This window comes from Penicillium lagena, assembly GCF_028827675.1.
Source record: "Penicillium lagena strain IBT 129212 chromosome Unknown utg000008l_segment0_segment0, whole genome shotgun sequence".
NCBI lineage: Eukaryota > Fungi > Ascomycota > Eurotiomycetes > Eurotiales > Aspergillaceae > Penicillium > Penicillium lagena.
The window spans coordinates 1,532,259-1,545,641 of record NW_026623229.1 but is presented as its reverse complement, the minus strand read 5'-3'; the positions used below and the strand labels follow the sequence as shown (position 1 = coordinate 1,545,641).

The 13,383-nt window shown below is 51.6% G+C and overlaps 3 protein-coding genes across 3 annotated transcripts; 1 reads left to right on the top strand and 2 right to left on the bottom strand.

Moving 5' to 3' along the window:
* Nucleotides 1-539: 539 nt before the first annotated feature.
* On the top strand, nt 540-7,781 carry N7510_011208 (putative sensor histidine kinase/response regulator; the record flags this gene model as incomplete). Its single annotated transcript, XM_056983133.1, has 3 exons — nt 540-3,544; nt 3,601-5,663; nt 5,716-7,781. 3 exons carry the CDS (start codon nt 540-542, stop codon nt 7,779-7,781), a joined length of 7,134 nt encoding a protein of 2,377 aa, XP_056828627.1.
* A 1,105-nt stretch (nt 7,782-8,886) lies between these two features.
* On the bottom strand, nt 8,887-9,213 carry N7510_011207 (uncharacterized protein; the record flags this gene model as incomplete). The annotated part of the gene is made up of 1 exon (XM_056983132.1): nt 8,887-9,213. The coding sequence occupies one exon, from the start codon at nt 9,211-9,213 to the stop codon at nt 8,887-8,889; it is 327 nt and encodes a 108-aa protein (XP_056828626.1).
* Nucleotides 9,214-11,562: 2,349 nt separating this feature from the next.
* Nucleotides 11,563-13,233, bottom strand: N7510_011206 (putative MFS sugar transporter protein; the record flags this gene model as incomplete). Its single annotated transcript, XM_056983131.1, has 2 exons — nt 11,563-12,201; nt 12,250-13,233. The coding sequence occupies 2 exons, from the start codon at nt 13,231-13,233 to the stop codon at nt 11,563-11,565; spliced, it is 1,623 nt and encodes a 540-aa protein (XP_056828625.1).
* Nucleotides 13,234-13,383: the final 150 nt, after the last annotated feature.

Genomic DNA, 13,383 nt, shown 5'->3' with positions numbered 1-13,383 from the left:
GCCCGTCCGCCCCCTTTTCATCATCCATCTTGGCATGACGGGAGACGGACCTCAGAAGCATGGTCCCACGACGAACCACCCGAGTAGTGAAAGTAGCTGAAACGGGCCCGCGCGCAGAGAGAGGGTCAGCTGGAGGGTCCTGCGATGGGTTCCAATCACGATGGATAGATACACAGGGCAAATGATGGGGATCGCGTGAGGCCGCTGACTCAGAATGATGCCTCAGGCACCACGGCTGACTACTCGCCGCCCAGACTTTTGTACTTGGACGAAAGGGACATTCTGCCCGCATACTCGACGACATTCATTCATGGTCGATCGCGTTCTGCCTGCCGTCTGTGGTATGCACTAAGTGACGACCATCGCTCACATCTTCACTGCGGCGCAGTCTGCCCACCACTGCGCTTGAGGGGCATTTCCTCCCCGCTAATCCTCCGCGCCGCTTGCGTCCATGTCCGGCCTGTTGTGATCGCACTGCCCGGCGATATAATTTGGGGGGGTTAGAACGAACGAGATCGCTTGGTTCATCGCCCTTCGAGATGGAGGAAAACCACCCCTTTGGGGAAGACCTGCCGCTCCCACCGGCCCGACTCTTTGAACGTCTCAGTCAACTGCCTGGATATACGTGGGATCAGTCAATAGAGCCCTTCCATTCGACCTATAATCATTGGCACATTTCGGGCTTTCGCCATGCGGTTGAACACGACCTCTCGACCCCTGTCGCGACCTCCTCGGGACCCGCCTCGTCCGGTCCGTCCAGTTTGACCCGCTACTCGCCTCGCACCGAAGTTCGACCGTCTGGCCGCACATTGAACCGAAGAATCAGCGTCAGCGAAACAAGCAGCGAGATCTCGCTGTCACGGGCCGAGCAGGACCAGATATGGACCCCCGTCATCGCTCGGATATCGACCAACGTCGTGAGGTTAGAGCGGGAGTTCCACATGCTCATGTCGGTTGTGCAAACATCGGATCCGGACTGCAATCATACAATCAGGCCGGTCGATCTCATCCGGCTGCCGCCGGATCCCGGGGATACCGGAACACTGTTGGTTGCAATCTTTGAATCACCGGGTCATGACACACTGCGGGACCTGGTTACGTTTGGGCCGGCTTCATTTGCAGCTGGGGCCAAGAGCGAGAGCAACAATGTGACGCCCGGGGAGCAGATTCCCCTGTCCGCTTTCTTTGATTTTGCATTGGGTGCCTGTGACTGCTTGGAGATTCTTCACTACGGCTTGAAAACCGTCCATGGCGAAATTCGCGGGGATGCGTTCCATTTCGGTGGTGATACCGGCACAGTGAAGCTCGCCAATATCGGCAACGGCGCGCGGTCCTTTGATAATGTTCTCAGCGAGGGCTGGTCTTCAGTGTCCCGCGAACTTGGAGCAAAATACAAACTGCAATTTATTGCTCCAGAGCAGACTGGCAGGATGCCCACCGAACCGGACAGCCGCACAGATATCTACGCTCTGGGTCTTTTCTTCTGGTCAATGTTGGTGGGGAAGCTTCCCTTCGAAGGCAGTGACCCCGTCGATGTGGTCCAGAATGTACTTGGCAAAAAATTGACTCCGGTCTCGGTTAAGCGAATGGATGTTCCAGATGCTCTTTCGGCTGTCGTCCAGAGGATGACTCAAAAAGTGGCCCAGGATCGTTATCACACGATTTCTGCCGTCAAGAGGGACTTGGCTCAGATTGCTAAGCTCTTGGGTGACGGCGACAGCGAAGCACTGAATAAGTTCCAGATTGCCCAACACGATGTCTCCTCCTTCTTTACGCTCCCAAGTCGGATGTTTGGGCGTCAGCGAGAACACGACTTGATCATTAGCGTGGTCCAGAAAATTCTCCGACGTCAGAAAGCGCAACTCGCCAAAGCTTCCACGCAAAGTCCGGGCACTGCGCATGCCCTGGCCTCGAATCCCTCCGGCTCCGATGGCCGTGGGGACAGCTTTGAACTCGCGTCCGCTTCGAGTGATTCTGGGTCATTCCAGTTGCCTCCCAGAACTAGTTCCAATGCCGCCAACTACCACCTGGGGCATGTTGATTCAATGTCAACCAGTGATACCGTAATTTCAGCCCCGAAACATGGATACTCTACCAGTGTGCAAGAGACTACTGGTTCAAGCACTGGCATGCCCATTCCTGGCAAAATGAATAGCCCGTCGCATTATTCTCGCTCGTCTCACACTACCGATCGAGACAGCTCTACTGGCACGAATACCAACAGCCAGGCATCCACAGGAGCCAATCCGTACGGCCAATCAGACTCGTTGAGTTCCTATACCAAACAGAAATCTGGGGCGAAACTCCGCCGGGATGGGCGCTGTGAGTTGATCACAATCAGTGGTGCTGCTGGGATTGGAAAGACCGATCTTTTGAATCGCGTGCAGCCAACCATCCGTAAACTGGGCTGTATCGCTATCACGCGCCTTGATCGAGCAAAGAGGGTCCCTTTTGAGCCGTTCGCCAAGGTTCTCGCTAGTCTCCTGCGCCAGATCTTCTCCGAACCAGATGTCACAACTGACTATCACCACAGCGTTCGGATGGCTCTGCGACCGATGTGGCCTACTCTTCACAGAGTTTTGGAACTACCGGAACAACTAATGTCCCCGGGAGCCAAATACAGACCGTCTTCACCGAAGAGCTCGGCTGCTCAACACATTTTCAAGGATAGTGCTTCCAAAGGCGAGCCAGCCAAGCGGAACAGTATCCCTTGGTTGAACAAGGATCAATCAGCAGCCGATTTCTTCTTATCAGATGCTGCCTCCAATCATATACGCCTGATGGAGACCTTCATTGAGATTTTGAGAACGCTGTGTCAGTTCCGGTTGATCACAGTCTGTATCGATGATCTCGAATATGCGGATGACGAGACTTTGGAATTGGTCTTGAATATCGTCAGAGCAAAGTTACCTTGCGTGCTCATACTGACGAGCCGCAAGGATGAAATTGCCTCTGATAACGTCAGGTCCTTGTTCGAATCAAACGCTTCCAATATAACGCACATCGAGCTTCAGCCTCTTGCAGAGACTGAGGTTATGGAATTGATCGCGTCTACGATGCACCAAGAGCCTAACCCGACCCTGACGCCGCTCTCTGCTGTTGTTCAGGAGAAGAGCCAAGGAAACCCCTTCTACGTGCGGGTGATGCTCGAAACTTGCTATCGAACGAATTGCATTTGGTATTCGTGGAAGGACTCAAAGTGGCTATTTGATCTCGATCGCATCTTTACCGAATTCGTGGCCCCCGTATATGGAGAAGGGCTGGGCCTGGGCTTTCTCACCAAGCGTCTCCAGGAGATCCCGCCTGCTGCCAGGTCCATCATGGTCTGGGGAGCCTTGCTTGGAAGCTCCTTCTCATTCTCTTTGGTGCAGAAGCTCCTCACCAGCGAGTTCCTTTACTCTTCCGAGGATGATCAGGATCTGGACCTGACATCACCGCAAAACCTCACCCTTGTCAGGAAGTCAGAAGGCGATATAGTTGGTGGTCTTCAGTATTTGGTGCAGTCCAATCTTTTGAACCCAGGCAAAACCGACGACGAATTCAGGTTCGTGCTTATACTGATTAACCTTGCTTTGCTGAAGTTGCTAATGAATATTGCAGATTCGGAAACGATCGCCTTGCACAGGCTGCTCTCTCGCTAAGTGAGGGCCGCAACGTGGAGAAAATGCATTTTATTGTCTCCCAAGCGTTGATGAAATACTACCATGACCATCGCAGCCGGTACGCGATGGCGCACCATGTGGCTCTGGCGTCCCGAATTATCAAGTCTCACGTTCCCAAGAGAATCGAGTACCGAAGGATTCTATGGGATGCCGGGCAAACAGCTGCTCAGTCTGGAGCACGACCGTCTGCCCTCTGGTACTTCCGTCATTGCATTGCTTTGCTTCAAAACCAGCCTTGGGATGACAGTAAAAGAGACGTCTATTACGACGAAACTTTGCGGCTTTTCATTGCCACCTCCGAAATGTCATGGTCTCAGGCTCAACACACCGAGGCTTTGAAACTGATCGACGAGGTTTTTGTCCATGGCAAAACTGCAGTGGACAAATCGAGGGCTTGGGTCGTCAAAGCCAAGATTTTCGCTCAATTGGGTGATCATCATCGTTCGATGGAAGCGCTGCTCACCTGTCTCGATGAACTTGGTGTTCATCTTCGTGCCCCCATAACTTTGGAAGAGTGCGATGTAGCCTACTTCAAGCTAAAGTCCTACCTTGAGTCGGCTGACTTGGACTCAATTGCCGAAAAAGCCACCAGTAAGGATCCGATCCTCATCACTATTGGAGCAGTTATGGCGGAAGCGATGTCTGTGACCTATTGGGATGATGCGTTAACCTTCTATCGGATGGCAATCGAAATGATGAACATTCACATCTTCAGAGGTGGATTCACCCCGATTTCGATCGGATGTTCCCATCTTGCCATGATCGCACTGAGCCGCTTTAAAGACGTTCAATTCGGTGCTAAACTCAGTGATTTCTCGCTCTCGCTTCTTGAGCGATGTCCTGAGTTATGGACCCAGAGCAGGGGATCCATTGCGCACAATCTTTTCGTGAGCCATTTGCGCATCCCGTTGGTATCAACTCTACCTTCACTCGAAGCCTCCTTGGAGGCGTCATTCACAATGGGCGATCCCTCTATTACCCTGATCAGCATTTCGTCAATGGCGATGACCCGGCTCTATCTGGGCCAAGACATGGCTGAGCTGGAAGCCTTTTGCATGGAAACTCCAGAAGACCTTCCGGAATGGATGCAAGATACCCGCGGTGGAGCCAGCATTATCACAGTTCGGCAAGTTGCACGAGCGCTTCAGGGTAAAACTGATTTCCGAAGCGAGCAAGGTGTCATGTCAGACGGAGAACACAATGTGATTGAATACATGGCGCACTTGAACGCCAATTCCAGCAACGTTGACAGGCCTCGGGATATGTATTGGGGTCTTGCCATGATGCCCCTGTTCCTCTTTGGCCATCATGACAAAGCCGTCCAAGTGGGCACACAGTTACTGGACACGACACACAGACTCTGGTCTGTGCGTGTGTCCTATGTCGTTTATTTCTACCTGGCCATGTCCCTTCTAACGCTTCACAACGATAACCCCGGCCACGGATACCTCGACGGGGAAATGGATACCGTTCTCAAGTACAAAGCTGAGATTGACTTTGCTCGGAGTGCCTCGGATGTCAATTATGGCATGTGGTCCATGCTGCTGGAAGCCCTCATCGCAGAAGTACGGAATGATCACACCGCTGCGATTCAACAATACGAGGCGGCTATCGATCACTGCCAAGTCCATTCGTGGCCTTTGGAGGAGGCTCTCGCTCTGGAATTGCAAGGCGAATTTCTGGTGAGACGCGGAGCGAAACGCGCAGCTCGCGCTCTACTGCAGGAGGCTACCGCAGCTTGGAGCTCCATTAGTGCCAATGGCAAAGCAGCACATATTGCCGAGAAGCACGAATGGCTGCTCAAGACAGCAACCTCAGCGAAGACAATTGATGTTGGCTGCCAAACTGTCGATTCTTTGATGGAGATCGGCCGCGACGCTGGACCGGAGCAGATCTCTGATCCTCAAATTATCGGAGAGGATGAGAGGCAACAGCAATGGATTGAACAGAATGGTGTCACCGCTGGTGAGCGGTCCATGGATATCTCAAGCGTTGGACTCGGTAAGTTCTTGTCCCGGCCCCGATCTGGGACGACTGCTGACCCCCAAAACAGACATTATCGACCTGTCTAGCATTCTTGACTCTAGCCAAGTCATGTCATCCGAGCTTCAAGTCGACAAGCTTTTCATGAAGATGCTTGAGATTATCCTTGAATCATGCAATGGCGCCGACTTCGCCGCCATTGCCACGGACTTTGAGAACGGGTTCGCAATCGCTGCTACAAACGATGTTGAAAAGGGCCAGAAATCCTATGCGGACGGTTTACCATTCTCTGACATGGAAGACAAGATGGCGCAGCACATTTCGCAATATGTCATCCGCACGAAGGAGGAAGTCCTTGTCCACAATGTGCTCGAAGACGAGCGCTTTTCCAATGTGGATGACGCCTATACGGCCAACTTCCCGATGGGCCGGTCAGTGATTGCGCTGCCAATCGTGCAAGCGGAGCATCTTCTTGGAGTTATCCATTTGGAAGGAAAACCGAACTGGTTCACCCAACGGAACGTTGTTGTTCTTCATCTTTTGTGCAACCAAATGGGAATCTCTTTGTCCAACGCTCTGCTGTTCCGCGAGATTCGCAAAGTCAGCGCCAAGAATGCCTCTATGATTGAATCTCAGAAGCGTGCACTCGCACAAGCGCGTGAAGCAGAGCAGAAGGCCAAGGTGGCCGAGGCGGAAGCCAAGTACAACGTCAAACTCAAGGAGGACGCCGCAAAAGCAAAATCCATCTTCCTTGCCAACATCTCCCACGACTTGCGCACTCCAATGAACGGTGTCATCGGTCTTTCGGAGCTACTTAAGGGCACTGTGTTGGATAAAGAGCAGGACGAATATGTTGAATCAATCCGCGTCTGTGCCGATACGCTGCTCACCCTCATCAATGATATCCTCGACTTTTCGAAGCTGGAAGCTGGAAAGATGAAGATCTCAACAGTGCCGCTCAACCTGAAGGAGACCATTTCGGAGGTGGTTCGTGCACTACGCTACACACATCGCGAACGGGGCTTAGACACGGTAGAAGACCTGGACCGGGTTCCAGCGGGGCTTGTAGTCCTTGGAGATCCGGTTCGCTTGCATCAAATCTTCATGAATCTCCTTAGCAACAGCTACAAGTTCACGCCCAAGGGTTCCATCACTGTCAAGGCAAAGGTTGTTCGGGAAGGCAAAGGCCGCGTCCGCCTCGAATGCTCTGTAGCCGACACTGGTATTGGCATTCCCGATGAGCAGAGATCACGGCTCTTCCGCCCTTTCTCGCAAGCTGACCCTTCAACGGAACGATCGTATGGTGGCAGCGGGCTGGGTCTCAGCATCTGCAAAGCAATCATCGAGGATGTCCTCGGTGGTGCCATCTGGCTCGAGTCAACGCCCGGTGCGGGAACAACTGTGACCTTCCATCTCGTCTTCAACAAAGCCCCCAAGAAGACTGCGACCAAGACCCCATGGTCTCAGGATCTCACCGTGGCCGAGAGCAAGGAAGCACCCCGGCCACTCGCGCGCGATCTCACCCACATCCCACGCGACCAAATCCGCGTCTGCATTGCCGAAGACAACCCTATCAACCAAAAGATCGCCGTCAAGTTTGTGACCGGCCTCGGCCTCCAGTGCGAAGCATACAGCGACGGCAGACAAGCCGTGGAGGCATTACGGCAGCGATCCAGAGAAGGCAATCCCTTCCACGTCGTCTTGATGGATGTCATGATGCCCACTCTGGACGGCTATAACGCAACCCGCGAGCTGCGCCGTGACCTCGACCCAAATGTAAACGAGGTGCTTGTTATCGCCATGACGGCCAGTGCGATCGAGGGCGATCGAGAGAAGTGCCTCGAAGCCGGCATGAACAATTACCTGCCCAAGCCCGTTCGGTCCCCAATCCTAAGCGAGCTGCTGGACATGTATCTCGCTCCTGTGCCTTCTTATCCGCGATCCCGTCTCGCCATCCGAGAAAAGGGCTCGAGAGCGAGTATCGGCAAAGATGCCGGCACGCCAACCAGTTTCTCCTCATCGGCTCCCGAGGATTATACGAGACACTCGTCTACTCGATCATCGTCTACTCCAACACCGTCTACCCCAACGTCATCCACTCCAACGCCGTCAACTCCGTCAGCCGAGAAAAACTGATACCTCTCACTCATTGAATAATGATTCGTCCCTACACAGTTCATTTCTTATTATTTTTTGTGATACCAGGGATTTTTGGCGCCATTGGGAATGATTATTCATGTCGGACTTTTCAACCTACGACCGAGCCTGATTCTCTTCTTCAATTAATGTGTTGATGATGTCTATTAACGGAGCACGGTGATGACCCCAATCTACCTCTGTACAGGGCCCGTTTTGTGCTTAGGAAGGTTTTTTGATTTGTTTCTTTTTTGTTAGCGACTTTCTTTGGGATTTCATGTCCATATTCGTGTCCTCTTATTTATTTATGGGTGGCCATGTTGCCAAGGTATTTGGCAGTCATCAATGTCGAGACATTGGCCATTAGTATCTCTTTTTCAGTTCAATAGATGTTTTACGATCTTGGTATTTGGAGCCATTAGACATGAATAATATTGAAGATATATATGTATTTTTGGTCATTATTTACACGGTGGTCAGCCCCCGGTGTCATATGCCTGACAGTGACCTCAATCCTCTTCTCTTCAATGTGTCACAGTGCCATGCAATCAGCGCAATGACTTGCCCCCGGAGCGTCATTTGCTGTCTTCGGCGTCGAAAAGGCTGGAGTTGCAGTGGCCATTTATACATTTATGAAGCTCGAAGAGGCATTTTCTGGCATGTCCTTTGCGCCTCAGGGACTTTGCAGCTGCGAGGCAGCGGAGACGCCTGAAATTGTCGCTTGCGTTACTGTCGCAATGTTCACCAGGCCGCGGAGATTGCTTGTGCAACATGCCGGGACGCCCATCGAGTCCAACCGTGGGCAATCAAGCTGCAAAACATTTCCCCACAGAGCAGTCTGCCCCCATTGCTCTTCATTTTGTGGAGGTAAGCGAGTTGGATCTTTGAATTAAAAGACTATGGACAGGATCAAGAAGAGAGGCGGGAAACGAGCCCCAGGTGAGAAGAGTGCCAATTTTCAAGGACGACAGGGCGCTCAGAGGAAACCATCTGCGGCGCTGCACCGTCCAGGATCTAAACTAACGCCACCAATGCCTTCAAATTGTCGCTCAGGTGTCGTATGGATGTTAATGACCAAGAAAAAAGCAGCACTTTTGGTCCCGTACTAGCTTCCAGCACTCTTGGTTGCCAGTTCTTCCAGGTGCTTGTACCTCCACTCGTATTGCGCCAGTTGCTTTTTGTCAGCGGGAGGCAGACTTTTACCTTTCTCTGTCATTTCTTTTTCCGTTTGTTTCAGCATTTCCCACCGCTTGAGAATCCGCGCTTGGTGTTCCGAGATAGATGCGAGGTTGGTGTCCTTTGAGGCCATGCGCGCGTCGATGGTGGAATGATATGAGAGTTTGGCTTTGAAGAGCGCCATCTCCGATTCGTCGTACTTGAGACCCTGAGCTTCGGGCATGATTGTGGTTTCTTTCGAGCTCTTTGGTGGCATCTCACGAGGGTAGGGTTATCGACAGTAGTAGAAAACCAGCCTCTGTTAGAAAATGACGAGGCCGCTTTTGAGGATGAATGGTGTGCGCTCTTCGAGGAAAAAGGAAGTTGGTGGTGTTGCTTTCCGAAATTAAGTGGTATTTTGGCACAATGAGTATATGTATAGATCCTTGGCGTCGAGGACCAAAATTATTGATTCCCAAAGCTGGCTCCCTCGCAAAGAAACATAAGAGCCCGTGGCAAATGTGACTTCCTGATAGGGACCAACGTGGAAGAACTACAGAGAAGAGGAGAGACTGACTTTGCATCCCTAGTTATATGACGGCAACGCAGACCTTTGCCTTCACCGTTATTGTCATAAGAAAGTAATCAGCGTCGGCCATCCAATACCCGACAAGTCAGTCATCAGGGTGATACCACGGGAAGACAGATAAGAAGGGTCCTAACGAAAGAGTGCAGAAGGGAAACAGCCACGGATCTGAACCATTCCAGAAAGAGGAGGAGATCCAAAGAGCAGGAACAGGAGGTATACCGACAGAACTGTACAGCCCTCGACACACCTGCCGCTAGCATTAATTGCCAAGCGACGTCCCGTTTGTCTCCTGGGGCCCATGCCCTCTGTCTCGTGATGAGGGTCAATCGGCCAATGGATAGCGCAAAGGGACCTTGTTTGGCTTTCTTATTGGGGGAGCGGATGGTCACACCAGCCTCCTTTTTTCTCTTGCCTTTCACACAACCGGACGTGCGTGTCTTGAAGAATCTACTGGAGGATAAGTAGAAGCGGGAGGGAAGTATGGCCGGGAGATGCTGCAGTCCCATCGCGGTCCGTAACGGCCGTGCGTATGTCGGTCTGGATGACAGTGTGCCCGGTAGGCCCGTGGCGGAGAAAGCTGTCACCGCGTAAGATACAGGGACCCGGTGAAACATTCTGGGACATGTATTGGGCACAAAGAGTACGATTGTGTCTACACACAGCTCTGCCTCTGGTTACTACGGTAAAGATACTCCAAAGTGGGCTTTGATCTACACGGTAGGTTTCTGCGTTATGATAACAAGCAAACAATGGCTCGTGAGCATTCGGCTACTTACTCTTTGCTGCTCAGCATCTTGAGGTTTTCCAGCTCTCCCCCAAGGTAGCTATCACCAAATGGGCCACAGTGCGCGTTTCATTTGAGGAGGCTTAGATGGCTGCATAGAACAACGACACGGGCTGGAAATTCTCCGAGCAGTCGTCTCCACAACGGTCTCCAATGCAAGTGGCTACTGTCTCTTGGCATCTGTGCGTCGAAGGGCCAGGATTCACTGTAGACGCCAAAAAAATTTCCGAAAGGTGGTGTTTATCGCCACCAGGAGACATTCACAGATAGATATACAAGAGCCTCAAGTACCCGGTACAAAGCACGCCACCAAAAAAAAGCAAATCATAAGGACTCGGCTTCATTAGTTGTACTCATTTTATGAAACCTCCTTCTCGCGTCACCACAAAGTACTTCTCAAGAAATACCAGATTAGGGCTGCAGAGAGAAGCGGTAGTCCCTCTGTCTCACAGTATCCTGTATGAAGCCCGATAAACGTTTTTTTTCCCGGCCCCTCGCAGGGCCGCATGATCTCTGTTTCTGGAACGATTTGCTCTGCAGCCCATTCGCGGCGTGGTGGATGAACCCATCTGAGCAGCTGGAGATGATCAGGGTGCTGACGGCGTATCCTTAACTCGGTACCTGATCTGCTTGTACAACATACCTTGCGTTTAATTTTGAGTTTGGACTGGGAAGAATGAGGTTTGGAGAGGGGGTGGATGAAGGACAGTTTCTAGATTTTAGGGCTGAGCTGATCATTTCTCCCGCCGTTCGCTTTGAGTTTTCCACGACTCGATATAAAGAGAACCGTAATCCAACGACCGTCCTGCTATTCCTATCAGGAATGGCGAATTGGACATGTTCCCGTGCCAATGGCCCCGCCGAAGATGCAAGGATGGTCAAAACGGTGCAGCAGAACAAGCAAGCACTCCCGACGGGTATGCGCAGGCTCATCGGGACCGATGCGTTTCATCCGTTCAATCAGCTAAACTTACGAGTTATGTCTTGCAAGAATAGACGACCAAATTTTAGATCATACACCAGGCCCTATGAGCTCCCTTATCGGCATACTACTGTTTCTGAGACGTACACTCCAGCAAGAAGGTACACCAAGTCCCCTAACCTGGATCTAAGATGATGAGGCAAGATGCAGCGCACCGTTATATGGCGAGTATGGCAAGGGCACAGAACAACACTTCGATACTTAGTAATTTAAGAAAGGGATCATGAGACATACTAACTAATGTTAGGTTCACTATGTACCTTCAGAAACATCACTGTGTGTGCCGACCCTCCTCATCCCGAGCCGCTCTCCTTTCCTTCTTAGCCTTTTGGATATCTAGCGACATTTTGACAGGCCGAACACCAGGTGTCTCAAAAACAGTATCGATCTCTTCCAGGGTCAGACCACTGGTTTCAGGGAAAAAGAGATACGACAGGCCGAGCTGAATCGTGTTGTACACAATGTAAACAACCCAGATCTTGTAGCCGACCTTGCTAATTCCGACACTAATCCCATATGTCTGGGCAGCACCAGCACCTCCTTGGATAAGACTGTAGAGACCCATGCCCTTGGCGCGAAGAGAAAGGGACAGGATTTCGATAGGGTATAGATTGTGCATTGTTGCGACGAGCGTTGCCGAGAATGTCTGGTACAGGAATATCCAGAGGAGAGTCAGACCTGCGGCGGCATTGGTTGGGTTCAGACTGTACTGCCAAGACGTGATCGTCGTGGCCACCTGGAATATGACCATGGAGATGAGACCCCCGAAGATGAGTGTGCGTCTGCGGAACTTGTCAACGATCAGTGATCCGACAGCGGTGAAAACGAAGTAAACTGCGGTGGTGCCAATGCTGACTCCCAGTTGTTGCTTGGTGCCAGTTATACCAACTGTTTTCAACGCATCAACCATCTAAATATATTGTCAGCATTGATATACATATCGGAAGACGAAACTGACATAATATGTGATGATGCTCCCTCCGTTCCATTGCTGGAAGAATGAGTACAGTGTAAGACACAGTAATCGATAGCCAGCAACCTTGGTGAAAAAGACACGAAAGTCCCAGACTGCCTTGAATTCAGAGGCGTTGTTCTGCAGAGACTCCTCTATCTGAGTCACGACAATTTCAACAATCGGCTGGTTGATATCACCGCTTGTCGTATGATACTTGGCTATCACCTCCTTTGCTTTCTCGCGATTGCCACGCATGACATAGAAACGGGGCGACTCAGGCGTCAAAAAGTAGATGGTCGTGCAGACAATGCCGGGGAATAGAATCTCTAGAAGTAAGGGGGTGCGCCAGGATGCATTTCCAGCAAGATTGGAGAGGCCAACCATAGCACCGAGCATAACCAGGCTGCCAACCTGGAAGCAAGCACCGAAGAAACCGACCATGAGTCCACGGAGATGGATGGGAGATATTTCACCGATGTACTGAGAGCTGGACATCAGGGCCGTACCAAAGCCCATAAAGAATCGACCGGCCATAAACATAGGCATGTTGATAGCACAGCCTTGCAGAATGGCTGCAATAATGACGATAAAGTTGCCAGCGAAGTTAATGCCACGACGACCAACAATATCGGCTAGGGCCATGAACGGCGCTCCGCACACGGTGCCGATGCTCATCAGCGCATTCATCAAGCCATACGTGGAACCGGCGGTGCCAAAGTGAAGGTAGGCATGCCAGGCGGGTAAAGTGTTGATACCGCCAATGACTCCCCAGTCAACTCCGAAGCCGGCCTGGTTGCAGCCTTGCACAAACATGATAAGAAAAAGACGAAACCCGGTCTTTGACCAGACTCTCAGTGATTCCTGCGATAGTGTCCACAGGTCCTCCTCTGTCAAGCGTGCCAGCACAATCTCTTCCACATACTCCTGGGTGTTGCCTTTGAGCTCATACTCCGGCGGGGCGGCGTCCTCCTCGTTAGAATTGCCCATTGTTGATCGAGTTGAATGTGAATGACCTCTTAGAAGTGGTGTCGTGCAGTCTGTCTCGTATGTCTGAGATGCCGATCCAGTGGTCTGCTCACTTCACTTTGTATAGCTACAAGAAGGACCACCCCCTGGTATTTCTGCTCCGGCGGGCAT